Genomic DNA, 17,319 nt, shown 5'->3' with positions numbered 1-17,319 from the left:
CTGTGAATGATTCAAGACAGCTTTGGATCTCCCTCTCCCAGACCCCAACCTGTCTGTACCTCAGCCCTGCTACCTTGTGGTCCCCTCCCTGGGGGACAGCCACCTCTCTGTACTCACCCTTCAGTCCTCATTTGATGCCTGGGAATATCCCCTCCTGAGCTCTTTAATTCTTGGCTCTGCTCATCTGAAACTCTGTCCCCTGGTGGGCCTGGCTACCTCTCCTCTCTTCCTCAGTAATTCACTTTTCTCTCTTCTTCGAGATCCTTCTCTCTAAAACATCAGGCTACCTCCCTTCTGTATCTAAACTCTGTCTATGTCCCTACTGCTCTAACCCCTCGGGCTACCATCACTTTCTCCATCCGGCTCTCTCCTTTGTCCGCCTGTCCACCTCACCTGCAAGCTTGGCTGTTTTTAGGGATAATGATGATGATGATGACAATAACAGCTCACAGACAGTGCTAACTACATCCCAGGACCTGTGCTGAAGACTTTTATGAACTCGGTCATCCTCCCAAGAAACCTATAATGTAGACGGTATTTCCCAAGGTCATACCACAGGAAGCAGAGAAGGTGAATTTGAGCTTCAGGCTTCAGAACCCCTGCTCTGGCCTCCTGCCTCACCCTAAGCCCACCTCCCCTGGGTTCTGTCTGGCTGTCCATCTAGCTGTATTTCTCTCCCTGGATCTGAGGTTCTTGGCCTCTTGGAACCATTTTTCAGTCTGTCCTGTACCTGCTGTCTGTCCATTCACTAATTTCTGAGAGCTGGGGTTCACCCACTTACTTCATGGGGCCCTGCATCTGTCTGAGTGTCTGTCCATCTTTCCTTCTCTGTGTCTGCCTGGGTAAGTACTGGGTCATCCTGAGTTTCTGTCCATGCCTCCTCTCCCTGGGGCTGTTCACCCCACAACCCCACCGACTCCTTCTCTTCCACTGCTCCCACCCTGCCCTCAGCCAGGCCATGTCCCACCTTGCAACCCTTGCTGTTCATGGAGTCCAGCGTCCTCTTCAGGGCCGGGGTCGGGGGCTCGAGCAGTTCCACCTGGGTCCTCACGCCCTGCTCCGTGTACGGTCCCACCAGGTAGTAGTTGTCGCCCCACTCATCCCCTGTCACCTTCGCCTTCGTCTGCAGCACCGTGTAGATGCCGCCCACTGTGGGCCCAAGTGCGTGAGGCCAGGCCCCAGCCGAGGTCCACAGGTCTGGGGCCTGGAGCAGGGCTGGGGGGCCATGGAAGCCCTAGACCTCTGGCTCAGAGGGAAAAGGGGACTGGGAGCCCATACTTTGGAGTCAGAGGGTGGAGGAGAGAGGAGGCTGGAGGATGGTACTCCTGGGTCTATGGGAGAAGGGGGCTGGGGTCGGGACTCAGAGGGAGGAGGGGGATCAGGCTAGATTTCTGAGTCTGAGAGAAGGGGCTGGGGGCCTGGGCTCCTAAGTGTGAGGGAATTAGGGGGCTGGGGCCAAGGATGTCAGAAGCTGACAAGAATCATCAAGATCCATGTTCCCGAGCTCCTGGCTTACAGGAGCTGGGTTTAAATTCCCAATCAGGCTCTAGGACACAGTAAGGGAGACTCCCTCTTCATGGCCTTATTTAGGTTCCCACAGTTGCCCCAAAGAAGCCAGAGTTGTCCCTCCTCACCCCTCAGGGACTCTGCCGACCTGTCCCCCAGTTTCCTCTCTCCAAATAGGGACACAGGCATGCAGGTCCCTGCCCCTGCCATGACTCCATTCCAGACCCAGGAGTCTGGGCCTCCAGCTTCCTTACCTTCTGGAGCCTGGGCCCTGGAGATCCATTGCTCTGTGTTCGCAGGCCCCCCCTTTCTCTCCCAAGACTCAGCAAAGCAAAATCCCAGCTCCCTTCCTTCTGTGGAGCACGACTGCCTAGCTCCTGGGATTCCAGCCTCAGCCTCCTTCAAACCCAAAACCTTAGGCCCTTTGGAGCCCGGGACCCAGAAATCCAGGCCCCCAGCCACTCCCATCCCAGGGCCCAGCCCCTGACCAACTTAGGACTTCCCAGCCTTCCCCTATTCCAGTGCGCATGTGTTTGAGGCCACGGGCTCCTCTACTCCTAGGAACCCAGAGCTCAGGCCCTCAGAGCCTAGGCATCCACGCCTAAATTCTGTCATCCTAGGATCTAAGAATTAAGGTCTCCAGCCTCCTCCCATCTTTACTCTCAAATGGCCACTTCCCCAAATTCTTCCACCATGATTCAGGCATCCTATCCCCCAGGCGGCTTTCTCCCAAACCGGAGTTACATCCCAAGACCCTTCCCCCGGGGCCACAGTTCGAAGTGCCAACCGCTACCTTCCCATCTCCTTCCCTATTCAGGACCCGGGTCTCTCGTTTCTTTCATTTTAGCCCCTCTCTCCTCTAGGACCCAGGACTTGGGTTTCTAGCCTGGGTTTCATCTTAGTCAGGCAACATATCCCCTCCCTCCAGGGCCCAGGAGACAAACGCTAGACCCTCCCCAAGGACACATGAGTCACAGGCTCCTTGTCCAGGACCCAAGAGTCATACCATGCAGCCTCGTCCCCCAATTACTCAGTAGTTTTGGGCCTCGACCCGTGACTGCCCTTCTCGTCCGGGCCCCTCCGCCTGGCGTGCTCACCCTTGTTGGCCACCTCCCAGGCCACCTCGAAGAGCACTGTGTTCTCCAGGTCGAATTCATCTTCCCAATCCTCCAGTCCTGGCAGTGAGGACATGGACAAAGTGCGGTTTAGAGGCATGGCCGACGCGGGAAGAGGGCCCCGGGGGCCACAGGTGGGGGCCCCAGAGGTGTCTGAGGAATGCACTAGGCAGGGCGCTGGGCCAGGTAGCTGGTGCCCGACGGGAAGCTTGCACCGCCCTCGGCTTCCTATTGCACGACCGCACTACCGCACGCAGTACTCGGACCTGGACTGGAGGCGGCCGCAGCGTCACTGAGCTCAGTGGGGCTCCTGCAATGAAACCTTGCGGCCGCCAGGAGGCGGGGCCCGCCCCCCGGCCAGCGCCATTGGTCCGCGCCCGGGGGCGGGGCTCTCGTGTCTCCTCATTGGTGGACGGTGTAGAGTTCGCTCATGCCTTCCACCGCCTTGGTGGTCGAAGCGAGCTCCAGGGGGTGGGGCTTATCGCTGGGCTAGCTGATTGGCCTTCAGCTCTGTAACTCCGAAGCTTGAGACCGCCCCAAAGTTGGCGGGGGGAGGGAAGACGGTGGATAAGGAAGAAAGGAAGCGTGGGGGACGTGTGGTTGCCAAAGAAGTGTTAAGAATTTTGCAATCGACCTCAGCAAGGAAGATTGGGTAAGAGGAGGAGGAGCCATGAGGCATGGGTTATAGACCTAGAGGTTCTGGGAACTCATCTTCCAGTACAGCTGCGGCGGATGGGCGGGGCCTAAAGAGTGATGCCACGCCCCAGCAGGAAAATTTGCATATTTATAAAGAACCATCGAGAGTTTTGGAGGACCTGGCAGTCTAGAGGGGCCAGGACGCCTCGTTCCTAGCTCGTTTCCGTTTCCGCTAGGATATTGGCGGTTGGTGAGCATCATGGCAACCGTGGTGAGTGTCGGCATGCGGAGGGCTGAGGAGTCTCATGGAGGAGGGGGCTGGACCTGAACTCTTGGGTCTTAGCCGGGGCCTGGGCTCCTGGGTCTGAGGGTAGAAAAAAGAAGGGACTAGGATCTTGGAATCCTGGGTTCAAGTGAATATTTACGGTCTCAATGGTCAAATCTGAATCCATCATATTATAAGAATTACAACGTCCAGTCCTCTGGGCGCAATCAGTGGCCAGTTCTGCAGTCCTTTGCCTTAAAATCTGATGAAGGTTATAGTGTCTTGGGCTCCAAGCCATCCAGCAGTCTTGGGTTGTTGATGGCGTGAATGGTACCTGAGTACAGGAAGGAAGTGCAGTTGGCGACCTGTCCTGTGTGCTTGAGATCGTTGAGTTGCTTATTGAATCCGGAGCGGTAAGAGTGTTGAGAGCCCAGAGGGTGTCAGTGGAGAGGGGAAAGGGCCAGGGACACACTGGCTTGGAATCTTGTCATGGGATGGTTTGGGTCATTTTAATATTTCCAGCACCTGATAGGGGTGTGCTCAGTTTGGATGATCAGTGAATGAGTGCATGTGAACTCCATTAGGGAGAGACTAGGTACACGGGGCCAGGCACCGAGTACTTTCTCGAGAAACATCTGAATGAAGAAGGAATGTGTCCTTACCTTGGGGGTTGGACATGGCTTCCAGGTGCCTAGGTTCCCAAGGTGACCCCAGTCAAGGTGAAGATAGGGTCGAGGTGAGAGTACTGGTGTCTGAGGGGTGAAATTTGAGTCTGTTTCTGTTGCCATGGCAAAAGGGGTGAATAGGGAAGTGGAAAAGGAAAGGGCAGAAACCACACTCCTGAGACCCAGTTCCCATGCATGTGAATGAAGTATTGGAAGTATGAGGGGATGGTAGGATCTGAGTTCTCTAATGACCTCTGTTTCCATGGAATTGGGGGCAGTGGTGGATGGGAGAGGCTTATGGTGAAAGGAAAGGTTTTATGGAGGCTGGTACGTTTATGTTGGGATTGCCCAAGGTTTGGATTTCTGGATCAGTGTCTCTATTTTTTGCCTGGATTAGAGTCTGCTAGGCTGTGTAGGGGTGGATGGGAGAATGTTCTCAATCCTCTGATAGTGGTTTAGGGGCAGTGATGAAGTTCTAATGAGAGTAAGTGGGACGGGTCACAAACAGCAACGGAGGAGGCTTGTGACCCTGTGTGGTCACAAGGAGGTCTGAACTCGATTCCAGAGAGAGGAGGGTTCTCCTCTGGTTGGATGCCTGCATCTCCTCTCATTCTGGTTAGGAGACCTGTGAGGAGGAAGAGGGTTGGGGGCAAGTGGCCAAGGAGCTGGGGCAACAAGCTGGCTTCTTAGGCCTCCCTTTCTTTGTCAGCCCCAGGCAACCACTAACCTACTTCCTGTCTCTGGATTTACCTATTCTGGACATTTCACATAAATGGAATCCTACAACACGTGACCTTTCATGTCTGGCTTCTTCCACTCGGCATGTTTTCCAGGTTCATCCGTATTGTAACATGGGTCAGATTCCACTCCTTTTTCATGGCTGAAAATCTGTGGTATGGCTACCCCACGTTTTGTTCATCCATTCATCCATCGATGGACATTTTGGGTTTTTTCTACCTCTTGATTGTGACTAACGCTGCCATGAATATTTGAGTGGATCTCCCTTGGGTTCTGGAATTGTCCCAGGTGGTGTTGACTCATCTCTCTCCCCCACATGAGAAGGGACAGTGGCTGATTTCTCTCTTTGGAGAACTGGGGACACAGGTGGCCTCTCTACTGGCTTGTTGAATGAGCTCAGCATGTCAGGACATCGTTTATTGAGACCCTAAACACTGAGCCCTGAAGGGAACCAATGAGATGTGGTCTGGCCCTTCTTGGGACTCACATCCGTTGAAGCCAAGAACATCAATCCAGCAGTCTCCCTTGTGAATGTGAGGTTACACAGGGAGATTGGGCTCCCAGAGGAGGCCCTTCCTTCTGTCTGGACATCTAGAGACCCTAGAACTAGCCAGGCAGAGGCTGAGGTCAGGGAGGGCCTCCCTTGATAAATGATGCTTGTTCAGATTCAGTGAGGGCAGTGGGGAGAGCAGGCTGGACTCAGGCACCTGCACATGCTAAGGCCTCGTGACAGGGCTGGGGCAGAGAGGTGCCAGGGGTGCTGGGAAATCAGCAGGGGCCAGAACATGTCCAAGTTGACGCCTGCTCTGCACCTGTCCTTACAGCCCTGGGGGGTTGGGAGGAGTTCTTCCTTCAGCAAATAACTCCTGGCCACCGAATGTGTGCCCAGCCCTGGGGACGGGGCTGTGAACGAGAGACACAGTCCTTGTCTTCCTGGGACTTGACAGTGTCATGGGGTCAACCAGCCAGCCTTAGTGGGTGACAACTGAAGGGGGGGCTGGTGTTTGGGCTGCCAGCCTACCCATGAGGAGGAGTGAAGAGGACTGTCTCATGGAAGGCTGGCAGGAGGGACAGAGGAGGGGTTGGTGAAAACCGGGACCATGAAGGCTCTACTGACGCGTCTTCCTCTGACCCCAGACAGCCACAACCAAGGTCCCAGAGATCCGTGATGTGACGAGGATTGAGCGTATCGGTGAGTGAGTGTGGATCAGTAACAGGATCCAGCCCCTGCCTGCCCCTGCACCCTGACAGAGCCAACCTACCCAGGACCCCCGAGAGGGAGGCGGCCTGGGCACTCTTCCTCCCCACTACGCCCACCTTGTCGAAGAAGGGAGGGCCCTGAGTTCCAAAGCGGGGTCAGAAGGCTCAGGGGAGACCATGCCAGGCCCAAACCCCAGGCTTTACTGATGCTGGCTTAGCTGCCCTGGCAGGGGAGCCCTTGGTGGGGCTCCCAGACTCCCCAGCATCCTGCTTAGAAATCGTGATTGTGGATATTTGCTGAGTGCTTTCTGGGGTTGCCTTTGCACTGACTGTCCCTTTGGGGGCATCAGCTCTGTGAGGGCGGTGACCTGGTCTGGCTCCTTCCTAGCTGTCCCCCCAGCATGGGACCTGGCCAACCAGATGCTCTACAGATAACCACTGAATACATGAGTTTGCATCCCCTGAATCTTTGCAATAGCCCCACAAGTTGCCTCACGTGACTGTCATCCCATTTTTAGCCTAGGTGACCAAGACTCAGAGCAGTCAAGCCCCCAGTTTCTGCTCCCCCAGGAGCAGGAAGTTGGGGTGTAGTAGGGGCAGTGGGGTGTAGACTTTGCAAAGAGCTTTACTTGCAGGGAAGAAACTACACTCATTCATTCATTCAGTGTCTCCGAGAGATGCAGTAAAGGGCTTTTGGCTATGAGCGTGGGTTCTCGAAGCACACTGCTGGTACCACTTCTGAGCCGTGTCCTGAGGGGCTGGTTGCTCTCTGTGCCTCAGTTTCCTTATTTGCAAAAAGGAGATAGAGTAATTCACCTCTGTGGTTGATACACGGTTGAATAAGGTAAAGTCCTTAATGTGCAGGAGCTGCCATGGTTTCAGCTATCACGGGCCAGCCCTGCTGGGAGCTGAGGACCCAGGAGACACTAGCTGCACCTGGTCACTGCCCTCTGGGCGTTCAGGGTCCAATGCAGGGGTCAACAAATCTTTTTTATTTTTCTTTATTTCTTCTTTTTTTTTTTTTTTCAGTGGAGGTACTGGGGATTGAACTCAGGACCTCATACATGCTAAGCATGTGCTCTACCACTGAGCTGTTACCCTCCCCACTGACAGATCTTTTCTTAAAGGGCCAGAAAGTAAATCTTTTCTATCAGAAACATTCAGTTCTGCTGCAGTAGTGTGGGAGCAGCCGCAGGCAGTGTATAAGTGAATGGACGTGGCTGGGTGCCAATAAAACTTTATTTACAAAAACAAGTGCCCTCTCACTGGCTGTGTGGTCTTAGACTAGGGATCTAACCTCTCTGAACTCCTCCCTGAGTCCGTGTCAATCAATGAGGGAGCTCCAGGCGTGCTCCCAGGTGGTAATAGCTGGGACTCTCATTTCTTAGGGCTACATGGGATGAGATTAGAACCTGTGAGGTCACTTAGGCCACGATGTAGCCTAGGGGCCACTCTTTTTTTGATCATGGTTTTATTTTGAAACAATTACAGATAATTTATAGTAAGTTTAAAAAGAAGTGCAGAGAGTTTCCATGTACTCTTCACCCAATTTCCCCCAATGGTAACGCCTTAATAACTATAACAAAACCAGGAAATTGACATTAGTACAATCCACAAATCTTACTTGGACTTTGCCAGTTTTATATGCACTTGTGTATGTATAAAGTTCTGTGCAGTTTAATCACGAGTAGATTTGTACATCAACCCCGTAATCAGGATACAGACCTATTCCATCACCACAAACATCTCCGTCAATACTGTCTTATAGTCATACCCATCTCCTCCTCTTTCCGCTCCCTCCCACCAAGTCCCTAACCCCTAGCAGCCACTAATCTGTTCTCCATCCCAAGAGCCATTCTTGTATATGGAGCCTTTACCATTGCCAGGCTGTCCTCCCGGTGAAATGGGGATTTGGGGCCCCCACGTGACCAAGGAGGAAACCAGGCCTCAGTGGGGAAGCCCTTTCCCTCAGGCCACGCATTGCCGCTAGCTGGCTGGTAACCATGTCTTCTGGTTCTATTCCTGCACACAGGTGCTCACTCCCATATCCGGGGACTGGGGCTAGACGATGCCTTGGAGCCACGACAGGTAGAGCCCAGGAGGCCGGGGTGGACGGCTGCTCCCTGGAGGCCTCAGGTGGAGGGTACCCAGGGCCCTGAGGAGTGTGGGGGCTGTGTTAGGATCTTCCACACATTTGGCTGTGTATTTATAAAATTCAGCCACACGTGGAGTTTTATTGGTCTTAAAAAAAAATTGGGATAGAAAAGGCTTTCTTGGCCTTTTTCTGAAGTACCAGCTGACAATGTACTCTTTCATCTCGCTAACCTGGAGGTGGTGGAAATGCAGTGGTCACCCAGTAGGAAGTCACCTTATGTACTCTGTCACCTCCCACCCCCAGGCTTCCCAGGGCATGGTAGGCCAGCTGGCAGCCCGGCGGGCAGCCGGCGTGGTGCTGGAGATGATCCGGGAAGGGAAGATTGCTGGGCGGGCAGTCCTCATTGCTGGCCAGCCAGGCACCGGGAAGACAGCCATCGCCATGGGTAAGTGACCTCTTGGGGTAGGAGCTCTTCTGGGCTTATCCCTCCTGTGTAAGTCAAGTCAGGTTCAGCCACATTTAACAGACAGCCCCAAATGGCAGTGGCTTTAACATTCCAGCTTCATTCCATGGCAAGGTCACCTCGTGTTGCAAGAAGGTGGCCTAGGCTCCAGCCTTCCCACCCATATTCCACGTAGGTAGAAGGAGAAAGAGAAATTGCAATGAGGGGATACCTCCTAGAGATAGCTCCCTTTGAGCAGCTGCCTTACTACTCCCATGCACTGTTGCTTCTATTTTATTGACTAAACCTTAATCAAATGGCCACCCTTTGCTGCATGGGAGAGTAAGACGTTAAAACTTTTTTTTGTATTTTAATTGGGACCACTGCTTCCTTAGTAAAATGGGAGTTCTCGAACTAAGGAAGATGGGAAAGGTGGGCATTGTATAGACAACCAGCAGACTCTTTTGAAAGCCATTATTGACTTAAGAGCTTTTTACTCACAACTGTCCCTCATCCTTGTTGAGCTCCTATCCACCCTTCAAAGCCCTATTCAGGCATCTTTTCCTCAGTTTCCTGAGCTTTCCTGGACTCTCCTCTCTTCCCACTCACTCCCACCAGGCAGTGAGAATCAAGGTAACAGCTAGGTCTCCAGTTAAGATAAAGTAGCAGTCATTGGGGTGCCCTGGTGTGCTAGGCCCTGGACTAGACACTGAGGTCACTGAGATGAGTAAGACCAAAGCCCGGACATTAAGGAGCTTCCAGTCTGGGCCAAGTGTTCGTGGACAGGGTCCCATTCAGGGTAATGAACAGAGGAGGCTCCCATCCCAGCGAGGGATGGTGGGGAGAGGACGGGGTGGCAGTTGTCAGGAGAGATTTCCCGGATAAGTCAGGGCCTGAACTAAGACTTGCAGGATGTCTGGGAGTCTCCTGGTCAGACAGTAGCAGGCAGGAGACCTAGGCGTAGAGTGTGACACACGTCTGTGAAGGGGACCAAGAAGAGTTCCCACGTCCTGTGAGGTGGCTTGGAAAGATTATAAATTCATAAGGTTTACCCTCTGAGCACATGGGATTCTAATCCAGGCCTCCAGATTAGAATCCTCTCCCTCCCTTCCTCCGTGTCTCCCTGTCTGCCCCTAGCGCTCGGCCCCTCTCTTCTGCTCTCCTTCCTGAGGAAGGAGAAGAGCTGGTTTACCACAGAGTGGGTGTTGGGGACCCGGTGCCAGGCCTGCCCCCTCTACCCAGACTGCCTCCCCCCAGGCATGGCGCAGGCCCTGGGCCCCGATACCCCGTTCACGGCCATCGCGGGCAGTGAGATCTTCTCCTTGGAGATGAGTAAGACAGAGGCACTGACACAGGCCTTCCGACGCTCCATCGGCGTTCGCATCAAGTAAGCAGGGGGCGGTGCCGGCTCCTAGCAGCCTTGGGATGCCCCCCCTGCCCCCAGCCTGGCCCTGGCCAGCTTGTCCTGTGCCCGAGGGCTCATAGGAGTGAGCGATGCCTGAGTGCCCAGGGCTCTCTCCTTAGATCTGTTTTCTGGCCAGGGAGGAGACCGAGATCATCGAAGGGGAGGTGGTGGAGATCCAGATAGATCGGCCAGCAACAGGGACGGTGAGTCTGCTCCCAAGTCTAGGCCACCTCCAGAGCTGGAGGGTGGGGGTGTCAGGTCTGCACTCAGGTCCCAATCCTATGGAAGATTAGAGATGCAGGACGGAGCCATCTGTGTGCCCACCACAGGGGGCCAGCTGAGTTGACAGCAGTTCATCCATTTGTCAGGGGCACTGTGAGAAATTAAAACCAAGTGGTGGAATGACCAAGAAGTTCTAGAATTTTCTCACAGTTAAATTCCTGACAGTTAGGCTTGAAAACCCATTCTGTGGGATTTATACAGCCTAGTACCCAAAAGGCGTTTACCACCCAGCTTAAGTGAGGTATGATTCACTCCCATTTTTTAAGCTAAGATTAAAAAAAAATTTTTGGTGGGGGCAGATAACTAGGTTTATTTATTTTATTTATTTAATGGATTAAGCTAAGATTTTTTTTAACCTTGTAAAATAAAGCAGATACAAAGAAACATGTAAAATAAGCATGTAGTCAAATTATTATAAAGCAAAAATCCTCATAAATGCCATCAAGTTGAAATACTAGAACTTTGCCCCCCAAGCCCCTTCTTTATGCCTCTTTCTGCAGTACCCCCAAGTCTCCCCACAGAAGTAGCTGCCCTCACCTGCTTGAGTTTACCTTAGTTTTAATCACCCAACTGTGCATTCCAAGACACTCTATTGCCCATCTAAAAAATTTCATATCTCTTAAGTCTTTTTTCATAGTCTGGTTTCCCTTTGTCTTACAGTTTTCTATAGGTCTCTCTTTTTAATTGAGGTAAAATCACATAACACAAAATTAATCATCAACCAGTTTCAAAGTCTCTGTCCTTCCCCTCTGGCCCCCAGCCCCTGGCAACCACAAATCTATTTTCTGTCTCTGGATTTGCCTGTTCTGGGCATTTCATATAAATGAAATCATGCAATGTATGATTTTTTGTGTCTGGCTCTTTCATTTAGTGTGGTGTTATTGAGGTTCATCTATATACATAGTTCTCTTTTAATTATCAAGTTACAACTGCTAATAAAATGCTAAATAAATCTGAAACGTGCTTCAACCATTAACCTAATGCATAGTCGCCCTCCGTGTTTCTGTGTCTTGTCACGTGGACACCATTCTCTTTTTTTCATTTACTCATCATTTTCATTGGAAATTGTAATTACAGCAACTTTCACTTTTAAAAAAAAGTAATAGCAAACTTGTTTATTGAAAAAACTACTATTTCTTGACAACTTGCCCTTTTCACTCTTAACAGCCTCCTAAATTAGTCCCATCTACTGGCAATTAAATTTTGACTTGTAAAAATCTGGTAGGACCAGAAATTGACACAACACTGTAAACTGACTATACTTTAATTAAAAAAAAAAAAAAAAGGTGGTAGGAGAATATTTACGTATAGGGAAAGCTATTCTCTAGATAGTTCTTTAAATTAGATTCCAATTACAAAGTATCCCATGGATACATCCTTCTTTTATTAGTATTATTATTTTTAATTGGAATAACTCCCTCCCCAACCTCTGTCCTTTTATCCTGCCACCTGTCCCTACAAAGGGAGCAACTCACTGTAGAAACAATTCCAGGAAACAGGAGAGACTTGGATATGCTGGGGGAAAGCCTAGACTTGGTGACTGTTTATCCTGTGGAGAGGGAATCTGGCATTTTGTTTTCATAGCTTATCTTGCGGGAAGGGGTGTGGCATTTTTGTTTTCTTAGCTGTGTTTAACTTAGCTCTGTCTTCTGGGTTTGTGATCAACAAAAACCGCCTTTTATTTGGGTATAAAAAAGGAATGTTAGAGTGGGACCCCCTTGACCATTCTTGTTTTGTTGTTTTTTAAATTGTAGTATACCTGTTGTTTTTATAGACTTTGTCTTTTAAGTTTTCATTTGTTTCCTGACTAGCTTTTTTTTTTTTTAATTGAGGTATAGTCAGTTTACAATGTTGTGTCAATTTCTGGTATACAGCACAATGCTTCAGTTATGCATGAATATACATATATTCGTTTTTCTGACTGGCTTTTAAGTAATAACTTCATTAAGGTACAGTTGACATACAATAAACCACGCCCTTGAAGGTTTGCAGGATGTTAGGTTTTGACACACCTGTGCACCCATGAAGCTATCACCATGGTTGTGCTACTGAACATCTCCATCAAGACCCTAAAGCTGCCCCATGTCTTGTCTGTTCTGAAGCTGTGTTGGGGAGACATTGGGGCCCTCTCTGAGCCCCTTGCCTGGCATGTCACCCCTCAGGGCTCCAAGGTGGGCAAGCTAACCCTCAAGACCACAGAGATGGAGACCATATACGACCTGGGCACCAAGATGATCGAGTCCCTGACCAAAGACAAGGTCCAGGCTGGGTGAGCACTGGGGGCCGCACCAGGTGGCCAGTGCGGGGAGCTTCGGCCCTTCCTTTTCTCACCTCCACCCTTCTTCCCTGCAGGGATGTGATCACCATTGACAAGGCCACGGGCAAGATCTCCAAGCTGGGACGTTCCTTCACTCGCGCTCGCGACTATGATGCCATGGGCTCCCAGGTGGGTTGGGGCTCTGGGGTCTCCTCGATCCAGGCACCAGGATGTTTCTGTCTTCTCCATCACCCCCAGGGCCACAGGGTCTGGATCCTCCTGTCACCCCAACCACTTCCCTGTACCTGCTGGGACAGCTGAAGTTCCTTATCTGGGCACTTTGCTCATGGTTTCCAGGTCCTCCAGGGACCCCCATATGTTCTTAAATGCCCAGCCTTGACTACCTCTTCGCCTGGGTTTCTGGATAACCCCCATCTGGATTCCCAGCCCCATTCCAGGGAGCCCCAATCTCCCCCAGACAGCTCCTTTGGACCCCACTTCATGCTCTTTTCTGCTCTGACTCTGCCCTCTACGCTGCACCCTGCCCCCATAGACCAAGTTCGTGCAGTGTCCAGATGGGGAGCTCCAGAAACGCAAGGAGGTAGGTGCACACTGTGTCCCTGCATGAGATCGACGTCATCAACTCCCGCACCCAGGGCTTCCTGGCCCTCTTCTCAGGTGAGGCAGTCCCACTCCCCCTGGCCTGGTGGCTACCCTTCCTCCCTCCTGGGTTCTCTGACTGTTCCTCCTCTCTGGGCTGTTTCCGACTCCCCCGCACTCCTATTACGTTGTCATTCTGGCCTTGGTCTCCCTTCCCTCTGCCCCCCACATCCCATCTTTCTCCGTCTTCATCCACCCTCCGGCCCTGGATCCCTGTCTCCTCTCTGACGGCCCTCCGCCACCCCTGCCTCTCACAGGCGACACAGGGGAGATCAAATCAGAAGTCCGAGAGCAGATCAATGCCAAAGTGGCCGAGTGGCGGGAGGAGGGCAAAGCAGAGATCATCCCCGGTGTGAGTACTGGGGCAGGTGGCGGTGGTGGGTGGGGAAGCACAGGAGAAGACGGGCCACGGGTGGTGGATTTGACATCCACCCCAATGGCTCCCAGGTGCTGTTTATTGACGAGGTCCACATGCTGGACATTGAGAGCTTCTCCTTCCTCAACCGGGCCCTGGAGAGTGACATGGCGCCTGTCCTCATCATGGCCACCAACCGTGGCATCACCCGGTGAGCACTGCCGGCCCCCTCAAGGGCCCCTGTGGAGGATGGGGTGCTCTGGCGGTGGATGTCCCACAGGCTAGACAGGGCACATTTGTTGAGCACCTCACTAGAGAGGAATTGGCTCGGCTGCTGTAGCAAGGATGCCCACAAGGATGCGATGGCCCAGAGGAGATGGTGTACTTTTCCTTCAAACATGGTGGGTGGTGGGCAGCTCTGCTCCACAAGGAAGTCCAGGGGCCGTGTTCTTTCTGTCTTGTTCCTGTAGCCCTTAAGAGTACTACAGTTCCCTAACTGCCTACCGAGGCACCCCAGGGTGCTACAGAAAACACAGGAGGGCTGTGGGATGTTTTCAGTTTTTGAAGGACACACAGTGACGTGTGTTGGATGCTGGGTAAACGACTATAATTAAGTCACTTCTACCTAACTGCTTAATGGAAGTAAAGGGAATGAAACTTAGTATTTCTCTTGGCTTGAGGATACCACAGAAAGATTCCTAAGACATGGAGGGCACCAGACACCATAAAGCTTGGGAACCTCTGCCCTGGGGTGTTGCCCTGCCCTGTCCCCCCAGCTGGGTCTTCCCCGCTTCACCTCCATGTCAGGAGTCCACAGGGAGGGAGAAGGAAGTGGTGGACAAGTGACTGGGGCCTGGAGGCTTCAGCCAGCACAGCCACCTGGACCCATTGCCGAGCACTGCTCGGGTACATGGCCTTGCATGAGGCTGAGGGCTGTCCCCTCCGGTGCTGCGGCCACGTGCCCGCTGAAGCACAGGGAAGAAAGGAGCGTGGCTGCTGGGGGCTCCGGGCAGGTTGTCCCCGGCTCTGTGCTCGGCACTTTTCTGGGATGAACTGCTTGGCCCTCCAGAGGAGCTCAGGGGCTGGAGAGTGTCTCAGCCCCCCTTATAAGATGGGGGCAGCAAGGCCCGGTGACTTGCCCAAAGTCACATGGAGACAGTGGCAGGACCAGAATTTGCTATCCAAATGCCTGAGGGTTAGATGAAGACCAGCTGGGAGCACGTTTGAAGCAACTGCAGGTCAGGCCTTGGGAACAGGGGCCTTTCTGAGAGTCAGCAAATCCAGTCAGTCCTCATTGTCTGCAGATTCCGTATTTGTGAACCTGCTCACACGCTACAGTTTATTTGTAACCTCCCAGTCGGTGTTCACGACACTTTTTGAGTCATTCGCGGACGTGTGCAGAGCAGCACAAGATCAAATTGCCCACCGTAGACGCTCCAAATGAGGGTCCAACTGGGCCACACTCTGCTTTCTGGTTTGAACTCACATGCTGTAAACACGTGTCCTTTTACAGATCTCTTTAGTGCCATATTTGTCACATTGTATGCTTTTTGTTTGTGGTGACTTCACCATTTAAAATGGCCCCCATGGGCAATAGCTCAGTGGTAGAGCACACACTTAGCATGCACAAGGTCCTGGGTTCAATCCTCGGTCCCTCCATTTAAAAATAAATAAATAAATAAAATAAAAATAAATAGATAAAATGGCTCCCAGCTGTCCAGTGTCTCTTAAGCACAAGTTCAAGTGCTGTTGGATATGAGTTCAGCATGAATAAGTCGTGAATAATATATATTAGACAAGGGGACTATAAACAGAAACACATGAAACCAGGTTATGTGTGGGTTGGTTGACAAAAATGGTGACCAAAGGCTCACAAGAACCTAACCATGTATTTCCCTCAAGAGCGGTAGTTCACTGTTCGCTAATTGAGTGTTCACCCCTGCATGATGGAATTACCATGAATAATGGGAATCTGCTGTTTCCTAGCACCTGTCATGGGCCAGGCCCTGGGCTGGCCAGGGGCAGTGGGGGACAGGATGGGCACAGTCCCTCCCCCTGTGGCGCTCAGAGGAGTGGGACCTTGATCCCTTAATCCCAGACATAGATATCTAGCTAAAGCGAGCCTGGCTCTAGAGGGGTATTGATGCAGTCAGGGGCTGGCTGCACAGCCAGGCGGTGACGCCAGCCAGGAGCTGAAGGTCACCTGGTATTTGGCCCAGTGAGTGGGTTGTGATGGAGGGGGAGGGGAGGGGTATTGGGAATAGAAGGAATGGCTGCCTGGGTCCTGGGAGCATCACCCTGACAGCCCTCCCTTTCCCCACACTCAGGATCCGAGGCACCAGCTACCAGAGCCCCCACGGCATCCCCATTGACCTGCTGGACCGACTGCTGATCGTCTCTACCTCTCCCTACAGCGAGAAAGACACAAAGCAGATCCTCCGCATCCGGTGTGGGCGGGGCCTCCTGGCATTTGGGTGCAGGACCAGGCGGTGGGCGGGAGAGGCAGCACGGGTGTCCGCTCTGTTTGACACATGAGGACACTGAGGGCTGAGGGGGAGGCCATTGGGCCTGCAAGGAGTTGGGCTGGACTGGGCATCCCAGCAGTGGCCTCTGATGGGGGAGGGGCTCTGAGGGGCCGTGCTAGTGACTGACACCAGGGAAAGAGCCCTGGAACAGAGAGGGTCAGGAGGCCCAGGTTTAGGCCCAGTGCCTCAGTGGCCCTTCTTGCTCAGCGTTTTGTGTCATGTGGACTCCATGTGTCCTCCTGGGAGATCTAGCAGGGCCCCCAAGGGAAGGGTCATGGGGTGGCTGCAGTCAGAGCCCCAGTCCTGGCTGAACGCCCCCTCCCCTGCCTGCCCGAAGGTGCGAGGAAGAAGATGTGGAAATGAGTGAGGACGCCTACACAGTGCTGACCCGCATTGGGCTGGAGACTTCACTGCGCTACGCCATCCAGCTCATCACGGCTGCCAGCCTGGTGTGCCGGAAACGCAAGGTCAGCAGGCTGAGTCCGCCCATGGGTGTCGAATGAGCAAGTGGCTGACTCGCTGCTCCCAGGGCTTTCCGTGGGTGGTTGTGATTAGTCCTAGACCTTAGGTTTTCAAAGGCAGGGGACTTTGGTCTCTCAGGTTGATTTCTGTACCACGCAGAAGGTGCTGAGTAAATATCTATGGGCTGCAAGTTGGTGCTGTTAAGTCCATTTCACAGATGAAGAAACTGAGGGATGGAGAGGTGGGGCCACAGCCAGGAGGTGGCCACAGTGGGAACTGAACCCAGAAGACCTGGCCCCAGAGTCCCTACCCTGACACACCCCCCAAGAGGGGCCCCACTAAGGTCTCAATGCCCCCCGCAGGGCACAGAGGTGCAGGTGGACGACATCAAGCGGGTCTACTCGCTCTTTCTGGATGAGTCACGTTCTACGCAGTACATGAAGGAGTATCAGGATGCCTTCCTCTTCAACGAGCTCAGTGAGTGTCCCTGCTGTCCCCCACCCCGGGAGTGCCCGCTTTGGGGAGGGAACCTGGCTTGGAGAGCTCAGGCCCCGCCCTCTAGGCCACATTGACCCCTCTGGCCTTCTTTCTCCCCACAGAAGGTGAAACCATGGACACCTCCTGAGCTGATGTCACCCTCACCCCCACCTGCCCCGTTTTCTACCAGAGTTCTGACACTGTGACTTTATATAAAATGGTTCTGAAACTGGA

General features: G+C 52.7%; 2 protein-coding genes across 4 annotated transcripts in view; one reads left to right on the top strand and one right to left on the bottom strand.

The window, feature by feature from the left end:
• The window catches only part of GYS1 (glycogen synthase 1), a 23,093-nt gene extending 11,433 nt beyond the window's left edge, over positions 1-11,660 (bottom strand). The window contains exons 1-2 of one of the 3 annotated variants that reach the window (XM_014561141.2): positions 11,655-11,660; positions 968-1,001 (exon numbers count right to left, since the gene is read on the bottom strand). In XM_014561141.2, the coding sequence (XP_014416627.1) occupies positions 968-988 (21 nt within the window). In that variant the 5' untranslated portion in view covers positions 989-1,001; positions 11,655-11,660. Of the gene's footprint in view, positions 1-967; positions 1,150-2,603; positions 2,925-11,654 lie in introns of those variants that run through there. The other 2 variants (XM_006173814.2, XM_006173816.3) reach the window with 2 other exon arrangements.
• Positions 3,367-17,319, top strand: RUVBL2 (RuvB like AAA ATPase 2). Its single transcript, XM_006173813.3, is given in 16 exon segments — positions 3,367-3,528; positions 6,063-6,117; positions 8,158-8,213; positions 8,524-8,665; positions 9,920-10,049; positions 10,204-10,270; positions 12,512-12,618; positions 12,702-12,795; positions 13,160-13,210; positions 13,212-13,284; positions 13,524-13,618; positions 13,714-13,832; positions 15,949-16,068; positions 16,484-16,613; positions 16,971-17,085; positions 17,208-17,319. Coding segments are annotated over 16 exon segments (1,392 nt in total). The 5' UTR covers positions 3,367-3,516; the 3' UTR covers positions 17,234-17,319.

Source organism: Camelus ferus, chromosome 9 (assembly GCF_009834535.1).
Source record: "Camelus ferus isolate YT-003-E chromosome 9, BCGSAC_Cfer_1.0, whole genome shotgun sequence".
Classification (NCBI taxonomy): Eukaryota; Metazoa; Chordata; class Mammalia; order Artiodactyla; family Camelidae; genus Camelus; species Camelus ferus.
This window is presented reverse-complemented; position numbering and strand designations above follow the sequence as displayed.